Source organism: Monodelphis domestica, chromosome 3 (assembly GCF_027887165.1).
Source record: "Monodelphis domestica isolate mMonDom1 chromosome 3, mMonDom1.pri, whole genome shotgun sequence".
Taxonomy (NCBI): Eukaryota; Metazoa; Chordata; class Mammalia; order Didelphimorphia; family Didelphidae; genus Monodelphis; species Monodelphis domestica.
In genome coordinates this window covers 480,786,123-480,801,897 of record NC_077229.1, presented here as the reverse complement: position 1 = coordinate 480,801,897, position 15,775 = coordinate 480,786,123, and the positions used below count along the sequence as shown (strand labels likewise).

General features: G+C 31.7%; 1 protein-coding gene across 5 annotated transcripts in view; it reads left to right on the top strand.

Annotated features, from left to right (window-relative positions):
- The window catches only part of LOC100010760 (fibrillin-2), a 170,558-nt gene that overhangs the window by 99,103 nt on the left and 55,680 nt on the right, over nucleotides 1–15,775 (top strand). For all 5 annotated transcript variants that reach the window (XM_056824701.1, XM_056824700.1, XM_016431337.2 and 2 more), the window contains 4 exons: nucleotides 8,405–8,518; nucleotides 11,036–11,164; nucleotides 11,613–11,729; nucleotides 13,569–13,694. In XM_056824701.1, the coding sequence (XP_056680679.1) occupies nucleotides 8,405–8,518; nucleotides 11,036–11,164; nucleotides 11,613–11,729; nucleotides 13,569–13,694 (486 nt within the window). The remainder of the gene's footprint in view (nucleotides 1–8,404; nucleotides 8,519–11,035; nucleotides 11,165–11,612; nucleotides 11,730–13,568; nucleotides 13,695–15,775) is intronic.

Genomic DNA, 15,775 nt, shown 5'->3' with positions numbered 1-15,775 from the left:
CATTTTAAAAACAGCACAGAAATACAATAAATGATCACAAGCTCAAAAAGACACTTTGGAAGAGCTTTAAAAAGAGCTCAGAAACAAAATGAGAGACATGGAGAAAAAATTAGGGAAAAATGCAATAAAATTAGGAAAGATCACCCAAAGGAAAAGAGATCTAGAAACTTATGGAAAAATGTATTAAGAACTGAATTGCTCAAGGAGAAGCTAATAATTTCCTAAGCCAACAAGAAATAAGCAAAAACAAAAGAATGAAATAATAGAAGAGATTATGAAACATCACAAAAACAACTGACCTGGAAAATAGATCAAGAAGAGACAATATAAGATAAGTTGGATTCCCAGAAAGTTACAATTAAAATAAAAAAAGTTGAATTCATCATGGAAAACTTCCCAGAAATTTTAGAAACAAGGTAAAATAGAAATTGAAAGAATTCACTGATCCCCACCTCAAAGAGATTCAAAGATGAAAAATATAGGAACATCATTGCTATCATAGTTACTAGGAGAAAATACTATAAGCAACAAAGGGAAAAAAAGAAATTTAAATACTATGGAGCTACAGTCAGAATAACACAAAACTTGGTGGCTACAAATATACACCAACTAATATACACATAGATGTGTGTGTGTGTGTGTGTGCATGTATAACAACTACTAGGATAAAACATCCTTAAACTCTGTTTGACCTCATGTCATAGTAACCAATCCACCTGATAGCCAGACTCTGTAATAATCAGATAGGAAAACAGTGGGGAAAAAAAAACAAAAGGATCACACTTCTTCTGAGTAATTTGTGGCATTTCTCTTGAATGGTGGGTTACTGACTGAATGATCAGTTATCCATCTGAGAACTATTACTGAATTCAAAACTTAAAATAATATCAGTAACAATTCCATAAGCTTCTATTTCAACTGAAAGGCCTCACTAGTCACAGTTTAGGGCAGAATATAATTAATCTTAAATGAAGTTGCAAACAAAGAAGTTTATTAGGATTCATACACATTCACACAAGAAATTTTATTTTGCAGCTTTCACTTAACTTTCTAATTAAGTTATGAACTAATTTTAGCATAAAGATCAATTGTTAGAAATCTTTCCTGTATTATTGAGAAACTTGTAAATTCTCAATCATCCAATTTCATTATTTAGAAATTTCATAACTAGAGCAAGTTCTTTTCACAGGGCCAGAGACCTTGCCCACACAGAAAGCTTCAAGCTTAAGAGTTGTTATTTTTTCTCAACTGCTACACACAGTAATTACCAATTCTTTATTTTCGTTATTCTATTTCCATATTTTTTCTAGTCCTTACCAAGTATAATTCTAAAATGGACCCAACTAATAGTATTTATTCCCTACTATTATAAATCATCTCTCTGGGAGTTCTTAGAAGAGCTTAAGCCTGCCTCTCCTGTCCCTTTAAAGTTTCTCTCTTTGTGATGGGGAAATAAGATGGTTCCTAAATACTAAGACTTATCTGAATTTCTTTTCCTGAAACTTTTACCAGCATCACCATCTCTAATGATGATTTCATCTTCTAGATGATTAACCACAAATCTGCCATTTTGGATATAGGGAGATGGGGAAATGCTCTTAATTGTTTTATAATAAAATAGCAATAGCTCTGACTTATTAGCATTTATACAACTTTCAAACCTTTTACCTTTAAACCTTCTTCTCACACAGTTAACACAGATTATAACTTTAATTTTCTGCCCCATTGTCCTGTCATTCTTACTTGCTTTTACCCAATACTTCCAATAATCTGTCTCTTTATTCTATCTCCCTATTTTACCTCCAAATCAAATTGCAATCATTACTACCATTATTCCCAATACAGGAAGTTCCACATTTTCCACAGATAAAATTTTCTTCCAACTAGTCTTATTCCAATAATATATAATAGTTTTTAGTATAATAACTTTACAGTATTGGCTTTTATTGAAAACATCAAAGGAGTATTAATTAGAGTTAACAGTATTCTACTATTTTTAAAAGTGTCCAATGGAAACTGAAATTTTCTGAATTGATGTAGATGTAACTTTTCTTCAATTTTCTTTCAAATCACTCAGAGACTAAGTCTATCTCTTCATTTTTCTTTACCCCAATTTATTACAAAAAACATTGTTTTGCTTTTCAGTTGCTTGCTGACCTCAAAACAAGCTTTTCCCTCTCTGTGCTAATAACAGAGCTTGTTTAGTATCTTTAGAAAGGATTTGCACCTAGATTTATGGTGTTAATCAAATTTCTGATCAGCAGGCTGGTTATTTTTTTAAGCAGAGATTCAAATTAAAAAACTACTTTCAAAATAAAAAGAAATATCATTTTACCTGAATGATGTAAGGGCCAGAAATGTAAGGGGTTGGACTAGATTATTTAAGAGTAGTGTTGCCAAGAATTTAATCAATTCCAAATGATTTTTTTTAGCAATTTATTTATAAAATGGAAGGAAAGTGTGAAAATAGAGAAATGAGAAAGAGGGCAGAGTAAGAAATCTAGCTTAATGAAGTAGACTATTGCTCAAGCCCTGGCTTTACTTTGGCAGGGCTCCAGAAGCCCCAGCAGGAGGGACTAAGGGGCAATTAACAAAAGTTTTAGCTAAGAGGCCTCCTCCCAGATGAGGGTTCCCCTCCAGAGGCTAGTACCTCAAGGAAAGCCAGGAAAAGGAGTCAGCCTTTTTCATTCACTCACTTGGTAGTTCTCCAAGATCCCAAGCTGGAGCTCCTTCAAGATCAAGATCTTCATAGGAAGTTCTTGGCATTTTTAAAGACCATTCCTTTTCTTCACTTCATGTGACTTCCTTCCATTTTATGTGAACCAATTACAGCTAAAGCTTTGTTTAGGACTGCCTAGAGGGCAGTCAGTGGGTTCTGATTATCACCCATAATAGTACAGGTGGGCCATAGACCTCTCCCACTCAGGTGTAAGTGGGGTGTCTTTGATTCTGGTGATTAAATTTTAAAATGGGCAGGGGAGAGTTAATTCCATCTTCACATTCATGATATGTTTAATATTCTTAAACCCATTAAATGTTATAGTAAACATCCCTTTGATATAGACTTTATAATTCAAATAATTTTCTACTTATCATAACTTGTTTAAACCTTCACACATAGAAACTTCAGCAAATTTTATCCACTAGATTTATCCATTAGATTCCATCCACATGAAAAACTGTCACTATTATTACATTTCAATTTAGTCACTTTATGTAATAGGACCAATATTCCCTTTCCTTACAGTTTAAGTAGGAAAATGGTTTTAACCTGAAAGATAAGTAATGGGAGAATAATGAAGCTATGTTCAGACTTATAGAAAGATAGTTTTGCAATAGTTTAGATACATTTATTAGATTGTAATATGTAATGTAATTCAGAAGTTCCTCCAGTCAAAAACAGAAAAACTTAACTTCTAAAAATTACACTAAACAATATGCAACATGTATAATATTGATAAAAATCTAGTATCTTTAAAGAACATTAGATTATTGAAACATATTGGAATAAGGTACTTTCAACAAAGTCTGCAGCATTACAGTAGTAATAACCCTATAAAGTCTGAAGGAGAAAACTCATCCCATTAGATAACTTGCTAACCCTGAATTATGATTTCCATATGAATCATTTTACCTGGATGGTGTAAGGACTAGGTTAGAGTAGGTTTGCCAGGAATTTAATCAATTCTAAGTTTTTAATTTCTAAACAGTCTGAATTGTAATTGAGAATTAAGATTTATCATGTTCAAAAGCAGTTTAAATCTCCCAACTTAGATTTTTTTTAACTTAACATTATAGACTCATTACTTTGAAATATGTGCAATTTTAGGGAGAACAGTCACAGTATCAGACAAAAAGAGTTAAGGAAGGAAATTATGATAGAAGGCATGGCAGACAATGAAACAATATCAACATTAAAACACATATATACCAAATGGCATAACACTGAGATTAATAAAGGAATAATTACATTAGAAGTAGACAAATCCAAACAAAAAATAAGAAAGGAATTATGGGGGTAAATAGAATTTTAGAAAAGTTGGATATGATAGACCTCTGGAGAATAATGAACAGAAACAGAAAGGATTACTTTTTCTCAGTAGTACATGGCACCTTCACAAAAATTGACCACATAAAAATTTCACATACAAATGTAGGAAAGCAGAAATATTGAATACATACTTTTCATACCACAATGCAATAAAAATTACACTCAACAAATGGCAGCAGAAAGACTAAAAATTAATTGGAAACTAAATAATATGCTAATGAACAAATGGGTGACAGAACAAATCATAGAAACAATTTCATTAAAGAAGATGAAAATGAAGAGGAAACATAACAAAATTTATGGGATGCAGACAACGTAGTACTTAAGGAGAAATTCATATCTATAATTACTTACATTAATAAAAGAAAAAGATCAAATCAGTGAATTGGACATGCAACTAATAAAGCTAGAAAAGTACAAATCAAAAATCTCCAATTAAACATCAAAATGTAAATCTTAAAAATCAAGGGAGAGAGTAAAAAAATAAAAAGTAAGAAATAATTGAAATAATAAATAATATAGAAGTGACTTTTTGAAAAAATTAACTTGATTTTTTTTTAAATCAAATTATTATTATCAAAAATGAAAAAGTCAAAATCACAACCAGTGAAGAATTAAAGCAATTGTTGGGAGTTATTTTCCCCAACTACATGCAAATAATCTGGCAATCTAAGTGAAATATATGAATCATTACAAAAAATATAAACTACCCAGATTAACAAAACGGGAAATGGAATACTTAAACAACCCTAACACAGAAAAATAAATTAAACAAAACATCAATGAACTCCATAAGAAAAATGTCTCAAGGCCAGATGGATTCACAAGTGAAGTCTACCAAATATTCAAAGAACAACTAATAATACAAAAACTATTTGGAAAAAGAGAGGAAGAGGGAATGCTTCAAAAATCTTTTTATGACACAAATATGACATTGATACATAAACCAGAAAGAACTAAAACAGAAGTAAAACTATAGTTCAATCTCCCTAATGAACATTGGTACAAAGATTTTAAATAAAATACAAGCAAAGAGATTACATTACATAAAACCATATACTATGATATGGCAGATTTTATGCCAGGAATGCAAAGATTGTTCAATATTAGGAAAATCATCAGCATAATTAACCACATCAATAATAAAACTAATTCAAACCACATGATTATTTCATTAGATTCAGATAAAGCATTTGACAAAATGCAATCATTTGTTATAAAAACCTTTTAAATAAATTGAACTATCCTTAAATTGATAAGTGGTATCTGTCTAAAACCATCAACAAATAGGGGATAAACTAAAACTCTTCCCAAGGAGATCAAGGGTAAAGCGATGATGCCTATTATCACCACTATTATTTAATGCTGTACTAGAAATGCTCACTCCAGTTATAGGAACAGAGAAATAAATTAAAGGAATTAGAATACAGAATTAAGTTATCCCTCTTTGCAGATGGTATGTTATACTACAGTATGCTTGAGAATCAACCAAAAAACTAAATTAACATTTAATAAACAGAATAGATCCTCAAATCCACCAAATTCCTAAGAATAACATATAATAAAATATTTTAAAAGAAAAAAAAAAGTAAGTACCTGTAATGAGTCCAGAATCAGGTTGCCTCTTAAAAGCAGAATTATAAGAAACTCGGCTGAGTTGGAGTCCTAGTTCAGTCCCTCAAAGTGTCACAAGGCATAAGTGTTAAATTCCAAATTCTTGGTTTTTGTGAAGTGCCAGTCTGTAAAAAAAAAAAATACTGGGAAGCAAGCTTCTGAGTAGAACTGACTTTACTGTGAATTCCTAAATTTTGTAAATTACAGGAATCCCCAGTACAGCCTGAGACTCCAAGCTCATCAGTTTACCGATTTTTATAAATGAGCCAGATTATACACATTCAGTTTAAAGGAGGTCTGCCAAGCAGTCTTTTTTCTAGAAGTTTTCCCTTGGAAGCAGGGCATCCTCTTAAAGTCAGATTACCCTTTATCTGTGAACTACCTGTCCATGTGTTATGATGTAAAGACAGCCAAGGCCATTCTGTAATTTCTTCAAAGCTAAAATGAAATATTATGAACTTACAGCCTTAGAAACAAGGGGCACATTCCAAGACACTGAAGGAATGCACATACTCTCTTGGCAAGGATATCTACAGGGAATTCTTTTATTAATTTTAAGCATGCTGTAATTATTGATGTCTGATTCTTGTACACAATTACTCTTTTAAATAATAATTGGGATTATTCCTTATTCAATTGATTATTATAACATCATTATAATATTGGGTATCTAATAGAATTACATGCAGAGACTATGAAACTGTAAGGAGACATAAAACAATGAAATAAAATTGCTTGTCTTTTATACCACCAATTCTCTATATGTTTTGTCATCTCCATTAGTATGGAGGGCTGTCTCATTGCATTGATATCTTCTGTACTTAGCTTAGTGTCATGCAAATAGTAGGCACTTAACAGCTTTTTCAGTCATCTAAACAGTATTTAATGAGACTATTATTAGTATTACTTCAGGCTACTAGGCCAAGATTTTAATTTTTCAAAAATTATACAGTATAATTAACAGTATGAATACATTTTTTCAGCTTTAATATGCTTCCACAATTATGACAGGGACCTACTTTAGTTCAATCACTTAATCAATAAACATTAAGTACCTACTATGTACTGGTCACAATTCTAAGTGCTAGGGTTGTAAAAAAGAGCAAAAGAATCTCTGCACTTGGAGCTAAAATCAAATGGGGAAGACAAAATGCAAACAAATATTTACAAAGCGAACTATACAAGATTAATAGAAAATCATTGATAGAGATGAGGTAAAAATTAAAAGGCTAAAGAGGATTTCTAATAAAAGATTTTATTTGGGCAGATAGAGAATGGAGAATATTCCAGGCATGGAATACAGCCAGAGAAAATGCCCAAAATTGAGAGATAGGAGCAAGAGGTTGGGCTTCAGGTTGTGTAGGAGTTTGAAAGTTAAACAGTAGAGTTTACATTTTATCCTAGATGCAATAGGAACCCACTGGTAGTACAGGGAAGTTACATGGTTCTGTGCTTTAAGGAAAAGCACTCTGGCAGCAGTGTATAGGATAGATTGGAGTGGAGAGAGACTTGAAGAAGAGAGACCAATTAATTTATTGGAATTATTTCAGGTCAAAGATGAGAGTCTGAATGGAAGTACTAGTTGTGAGTAGAGAGCAGGGGTCAGATGTGAAAGATCTTGTGAAAGCAGACATAAGAAGGCGTGGTAAAAAAATGGGCAGAGCCCATTATAAACCTGAGTGGCTGAAGGTAGCAGAACCAGAACAGTTTATATTACTGCAATGATCTAAATGAAAACAACTTTAAAAGGCATCTGAATAAATTAGTGCAATGGCCTATATTGAGCCCAGCAAATAGATGATAAAAAATAGCATTCTTACCTTGGAAGAGAGATGAGGGAATATGGATGCAGAACATTCTTATGTTGTCAGGTATGGCTACTGTTTTGGTCAGTTTTGCTCAATTGTTTTTTGTTGTTATTGGGAAGAGGAAGGGAAGCCTATATTAGGAACTGATTGGTATTTTTTTAAGAATACAAATAAAATATATAGTACTTTAAAATTTTCAGAATGTTTTAAGTTTTGGTTTGTCTTCCCACTATTCTAGTTAGGTATTTTTACAATCCATTTTCCAGGTGAAGTTATTTAGGGTCAGAGAAGATAGATTATCTATGGTAACAAGTTTATACGTGTCAAAGTAAATGCTTACTAAATGTTTTTGCATGTATTCTCTATGCTTCAATGGAAACTAGTGACATGCTTTTGATTCCATTTGAGTTATTTCATCGATTCTTTGAAAAGTTCATTGGAAACAATTGTATTGTGGTTATTCACATATAATAGTATTCTTGAATTTGATGCCTCTAATTTATAGATGTCACCATTTTGATTTGGATTTCAGTGAGGTGCTAACCACACTAGTAATGTAAATAATGTTTCCTGGAGAATATTTAACATAATTAATAATTATGTTCTCACTCCTCCAAAAAGTTTATCTTGCAAGAACTAGTAGTATGTAAGGGAATGGCAATTACACATAGCTTTCTTCTATTTATTAACACAGATCCCCTGAAAGTAGATTGTTACTACAGTTCTAGCTAACAAATACTCTGAAAAATCCATTACATTATTAAAATCTGCAATTTGAAATTTACAGTGATTCAAACTTGACTTTTATTAATTGCATTTGGGAAGTTTTATTAAACAAAAAATGAGTAAATTCATGGATATAATTCATTAGTTTTCATACAATATTAGACATGGAGAAAAATAGTTCCTTTATATAAATGTTTCTTTGTAGATGTTAATGAATCTGATCATCTGTGTGGAAGTGAAGCATGGAAAAACACAGTTGGATCTTATAATTGTCACTGCTACCCAAGGTTTGAACTTACTCATCATAATGATTGTCTAAGTAAGTACTTCAATCATTTTTTCCAACCCTTTCCATTGTCGTATTGTATTCTTAAAAATGAAATTAAGGAAAAATTAGAATGACAAATGTATGTAACCACATTTTTATATTATTTATCTGTAATATTTTAGATCAACAGTAATCACTGAATATTAAGTGCCTACCCTGTGCTAGGCTAGGCACTTTACTAAGTACTAAGGATACAAAAAGAGACAAAAAACAGCTCAAGGAGCTGACAGTTTAATGAGAGGGAGACAATATGCAATCAAATATGTAGCTTTGTTTAAAAGCTACATGCAGGATAAATAGGACATAATTTAAAGAATATTTCTAATTAGAATTATGATTTTTTATAGATTATGTTTAAATAATCACAAAACAAATGGTTGCTCTAGTCTCTTCTGTCAACTTGGCAAGAAATTAAATAAAAAGACCATCCAAAATGACTACTTTTTCTCCAATCAGTTCAGTCAAGATAGTAGATCATAAAATCATAAAATCAGAGTTGGAATGAACCTCAAAATCAGTCTTCTTCAAGCCCCTCATTTTACAGATGAGGAAACTGAAGCCCCAGTTAAGTGACTTGCCCAAGATCTCACAGAGGTGGCAACTTTAACTCAGTCCCTTCTTCCATGTCTCTTTTTATTCTCTATTCATACTATCCTAATACTTCTAATTTCTTTTTTTTTATTTAAGGAAATTATTTTCTAAAGAAAAGTTTGGAATTACTATATATATTTAAGCTTTAAGAAATTTTATTTGCAGCCTAGGAAAAGCTTTGTCCCTATATTTTTTTCAGAGAAAATTTTATGCAATGTGAAACATAGTTTAGGGCAATGGATCTCAAATTTTTTGGAATTGGGCCCCTTTTCTCATTTTAATTATGCTTTTTTTTTGCATGGATTATAATCACTAATCTTTACCATGTTAGAAAATTAAGACATTTTAGCATTTTTATAAAAAATATTTTTTATCTCATGGATTCCCCTGACAGATCTTGAATACCCCTGAGTGTCCCCAGACCACACTTTGGGAACTGGTGTTATAGGAAAAGAGTGCTGGATGTGGAGTTAGGAAGACCTGAGTTCAAATTCTACTTTAGCTATTTAACAGTCATGTGATTCTTTTTTTTTTTTTAAACCCTTATCTTCGAATACTGTGTATTGGTTCCAAAGCAGAAGAGTGGCAAGGGCTAGGCAATGGGGGTCAAGTGACTTGCCCAGGGTCACGCAACTGGGAAGTGTCTGAGGCCAAATTTGACCTCCCAACTCTAGGCCTGACTCTCAATGAGCTGCCCCCTCATGTGATTCTTTAACCTCTCTGAGCCTCAATTTCTTCATTTATAATCTCTCTGGGCCTTAGTTTCCCCATCTATAAAATGAAGGACCTTCCTATTTTCAAGTGCAGGTCATCCTCAACTTGTGAATAGGTCCTATTCGAAAATTTTATGTTTCTTCATTATTTGGAACTATGCTTTGGAATTTGCTTTTCTTTTTCCACAAAAATATTTGTATAAATAATGGTTAGGACCCCAAACTACTGAATATAAATAAAAGAAGCTGAAATTTACAATGAAATTTTCAATGAAAAGTGATTTTTTTAAACTTTTAATAAAATTAATAATCGAACATTTTAGTTTTCTCACATTTCCCAGACATTTTTAGAGGTTTAGAGAGATATTCACTTGTCATCATTACATTACTTTCCTAGACTGATACCTCTTTTTTTTTTTTATATCCAGGGTACATTACAAGTATAATAGATCCCTTGACTTATGTTCAGAAATTTTATGCTATACTAGAAAAGGTAACTGGGATAAGGTAGATGGAGAACATACTTCTCCCTTTTTTGTTGTTCTTTTACTTACTATATCCTACATAATCTTCCTGTAATTCCACAATTTAGTAAATGCTTAAGAGTATTATATTCAACTCCCACCAAGTAGGCACTGGACTATGATTTCTGATAGTCAACTGAGGAGTGTGAAAAGGATGTGGTTCTAGTTAAATACACTTTTAAAACATTTTAGAAATTGGCTGATATGGAGTCAATTCTAACCTTTGGTGAAAAGCAGAATATCTTACATTCTTAGTTTTCAAATCCACTATTAATTTAACAAATATATAAATTCTAATTATAATCCAGTGTTCCACATGATATTTACTTGTCTTTTAGATGTTTAAAGTTCTTTACCAGAGTAAAGGTTGGTAATTTTTAGTGTATATCCAAATGTAGCAATCTAAAATGCAGAGGAGCAAAATTTGTATTTTAGAGTATCAAATTAAATCCTTACATATATTTATTGTTCCCCCCAAAATGAAGATATTAACTATACAAGTATTCTTTCTTTAGCTTCTAAATGCCAGAAATCATTACTTGATTTTATACCTATAAAATATTAAATTACAGTGGTATTTAATACATATTTTAGGTGAAATATGTATATTCCAACATTCTAAAAAAATTATCCCCAAAAGTATTTGTCCCTAAAAGTTATCCTCTTCTGTTTTCTTACAGATATAGATGAATGTGGTTCATTTTTTGGACAGGTATATAGAAATGGGCAATGCTTTAATGAAATTAGTTCATTCAAATGTTTGTGTAATGAAGGATATGAATTTACTCCAGATGGCAAAAATTACATTGGTAAGTATTTCACAAAAATACTCACTAGAAAAATTCTTTACCAAAAGTAAAGAAAATATATTTTTTTTAAAAATGAAAAAAGGAGTGAATCATTCAGAATACATACACTTTGATAGAATTTTTAAATTGAATGAAAAATTTTATAATTAGAAGTATTGGATGGATGAATGGGAAAGAGAAATAATTAGAAGTATAAAATAATGTAGTCAAAGATTGAGTCTACCTCATCTACATGAAAGAAGGCAGAGGAAGAAAGTTAATAAAAGAATTCTAAGACCAAGTATAAAATTTGCTATCTATATGCCTAGAGGATTTAACTCCAATGATTAGAAAGATCATTAGATTTATGTGGAATTTCTGTTGAGATTACACTAAGTAGCTTTTTGTAATCAATACCTGTCAGATGTTTAACATCTCTGTTTCTATATCTGTTTCTGTCTCTGTCAAGATACTAATAAATGTGTTACCCTGCTGGGCTCTTGTTCTCCTGAAGCTTGTCAGAACCTAGATGAATCATTTCGATGCATCTGCCCAGGTTATGATGTAAAAAGTGAAAATCGCATTGGTAAGGCCAACTTTTTTCTGATGCTCACCAGTTCTAAGACTAATTGGTGCACACTAACTGGAAACAAGCTAGGAATAATACCACTGAAAACTTTCCAAAAATCAGAAAGTGGTGGAAATAATCCTCACATAAAATCAGTGATAACTTATGTGGTCTCCTAAACTTTCAGAGGAAAAAAATCAGACTTTGTCTGATAAGAATAAAGAACACGAAAATCAAACCGACTCTTCTGTTACCTCTCCTCAGATTCTGGTGGAAACAGCACCAAATCCTGAGCCCAAGAACTTGAGCAATAACAGTCCCCCACCCGGCAAACACAGATTCTGCTTCCATAGCCATCCATAGTCCAAGGAAGCAACTTGTGTCTGTGTGATTGTGGCAACTTACTTTGTAGGTATTGTAGCCCCTGCCTCTTCAGCAGATATGTTTACAAAACACTCATAAAGAATGTTTTTGTAAAACAATAACTTCAGCACTGTTAAATGATTAAACATCAGAAACATATGTAGTTTTATTGATGGAAATAACATTAAGGAAGATATTTTGCCATTGTGCCCTGGGGATTGTTTTTTGGTTGTTATTTTGTTTTTTGTTTTTAAATATTACTTAGAGTTAAAACCTGCAATATGTGTTGACTCCCTTGCCTAAAAGTGGGGACTGCCTTCCTTTTCTAATTGTATTTCCAGCACTTTGCGTAGTGCTTTGCACATATTAAATGCTTTTCTAGTCATCCTTATCCCAAAAGGCTCATTTCCCTTTATCTTTAAATCAAGAATCCAGGGATTTAATCACTGTATATCTGAAAATATTTTTATTTCCTATATTTACTAGCTTTGAAAGTTTAACCCTCTGCCTCAGTTTCCTCAGTTCTAAAATAGAGATAAAAGCATTTACCTTATAGGATTATTAAGATCAAATGAGATCATGTAAGAAAATGCTTTCATTTCACATATAGTAAGCACTGTTCCCTATTTTGCGACTCAAACTTTGGTTTTTTTGCAGGTTATTTTACTTTGTGTTACAGTAGGATTTGTGTTGCCATTCTCATTCAAGTTGATTGCTTCTAGATAATGATTAGACCTTTTTTTTTCCCTCTATATCCTTGAGCAGGTCTCCCACAACATACAATCATAAGTTATGTTCTGGAACTAATTTTATTGGTTCGGAGAATTCCCAAATGAAGAAATTCCCTTTACTAAGGCAGATCAGGAATTTCTCTATAATTTAGAGTTTAAAAGAGTTTTCTAGATCAATAAAATGTAGAGGAACCCACCCAGGATTACACACCCAGGTTTTCCTGAATCCTGAGATCAGTTATTTATTAATTTTACCTCACTGCTTATATACTTGTACATATATATATATATATATATATATATATATATATGTATGTATGTATGTGTATATAAGTTCAGTGAGACATATTTATATACATTATATGCATATATATAGTAGCAGATAATTTTCAATTTTGAAGAATGGCAATGAAATTTAAATGTTTGTATATAATTCATGTTTTAAAATACTAGCATTTATATAGAGCTTTAAGATCTGGAAATTGATTTATGTGTTTTAATTCACTTGATAGTAGCAATAATCCAGCCCTTTGACTGGTGCTAGTTTAATGCCCATTTTACAGATGAGACACAAAGAAATTAAATGGCTTGCCCAGGGTCACACAGGCTCAAATCTGATTTAAATTGAATTTTTCCTAACCCCAAATCTATGTACTTTTTGTTTTACTTACTGTCTTGAAGTAGTCTTAGATATTAAACATATAGCTAATAAAATTAGTGTCAAGAAAGGTAATTATGTATCATTTCTCCTATTATTTTACAGATATAAATGAATATAATGAAGATCCCAACATCTGCCTTTTTGGCTCTTGCACGAATACTCCAGGAAGTTTCCAAACTGTCTACCCCACAAGTTTTATATTGTCTGACAATGGACGGAGATGCTTTGGTAAGATTTGAAATAACAATGTGATATCAATAGCTATAAATATTACTTAGTAAATGGCATTACTTAATTTCTTAGTGGATTCTTGTTTCCATCATTGCAGATACGCACATCTACCATACCTGCTACAGTACCTCCCCACCTTATTTTATACAATTCTTGCTTATGTTTTTAACATATTCTCCATAGGGAATCAGACCATAGAGTTTCCTCAGATTTTTTTTTTAAAACATTAGAAATGCTATCATTTTATTCTTAATGTAAGACTAATTCTATTTTTTGCATTCAAGATAGGTATATATATATGATATGTAGAACCTTATATATATGTATGTGTATATATATTCATAGACGTGAATATAGTGTCTTTCTTTCATCCCAATACTCTCATTATTAACATGCTATAACTTTGAGTTGTCCATTGGCCATTAGGTGATCTGTAATTTTAATTCTTCTCTGATCATGATGTAGTACAGTTCATGGTAATGTTACCAAGGAAATAGTAGCTCACTGCATGGTATCCCTCATCCTACCACTCAATTTTGAGTCTACTAGGACTTGTTCAAGTTAATCTTTTAATAAATTTAATGGATTGAAATCAAAGTTTATGTCATAGCCTGATCAATATGTACTCTTCATCAACTTTATTTTACTGCTTTAAAAGTTTGAATCAATTTTTTTTCACTGTTTTGGTGGCTTTATATTGTTCCAAAGCTTAAGACAATTAGTACAATGGCATCTGCAAATCAGAGCATATAGATAATCTTACTTGCAATAGGTAATATTTATTTTGTTTGAACTTTGCACAAAATTACTCTTAGGACTTTGGTGGCATATTAGGTGGTTCCTTCATCCAGTTTTAAATTTCATTTGATATGAGTATTCAGCAAAATATCAATTATAGAATGTTCTGCTGGGTCAAATAATATCATCATCAAGATCTTATATTCTACACACTTTTTTGGTTATTTGTATAATTATAGGTATGCGATTTTCTATAAAAATCATGTGAAAACATTGACTTTTTTCATGTTTTCATCAAGTATAATTTTAAGATAGATGGAATATAGTATGGAATAATGTAGCTTCCACATGGAAGGTGGAAGCCATTTATAGACTATCATCATCATTTGAATAATGATTTTTAAAAGAAAACATAAGTTAGGTATCTTCTCAATTTTCCATTTATTTATATTTCTTATATAGTCTTTCCTTCATTGTTAAATTTCGATGATCAGTTTCCAGTCATATTTAAAACCCTAGTAACTGATTCATCAATCTGACTGAGTCGAAATGGCTGAATGACAAAAAGGATTTTTGCTTTAACTTGTAACAGACAAAAGAGTGGTTGCCATAAACTGTGACTGCGAAAATATGGTGTTTCAAGACTGTGAATTGCCCAAACTGTAAAGATAATTTTTAGTGTCTTGATTTTATATCAAAAATAAGTGGTCGCCACAGGAAAAATTCCCAAATATGAAATACCCAAGTCAGCTGGGTTTTATGGAGATTTTAATTAATATAAATGAAGGAATTAAAGAAAGGGAGAGAGACAGAGTAAGAGGAAATAATAGGAAGGCTAGGGCTTAGGCCAATGGCCTAGGCCTTTCTTTTAAGAGAGAAAACTAAGTCAGTCTTTAATCACTCACCACAAGATTGTCCCAAGCAAAACTCTAGTGTTCAGAGAGACCTAGCTACTCCAATTAGTCCCAGCTCCAACTCAACTACCAAAGCTAAACTATTTGGAACTCCTTTGAACTGGTTCAGACAGCTCCTTTTAAAGAGAATTTCTCTTGTGTCACCTCCCCTAAATTTTCACATCTACCAATTACAATAGATACTTTCCAAAGGACTGATCATTCTTAATTCACATCTTGTTATCATCTTCTTAATTCACATCTTGTTATCACCTTCTCTGGGTAGACTAAAACTTCTGAGTATTTCACATCTCTTTGCTAAGCTTGCCCTTTTAGTGATTAATTTGACCTTCATAGGTACTTAGCACCCTTTTGTATTAGATCTAAAAATAGACCTAGCTTAAGGGCTTTTGACCTCACTATAAGTATGGGTTGGGGACTTTTTCA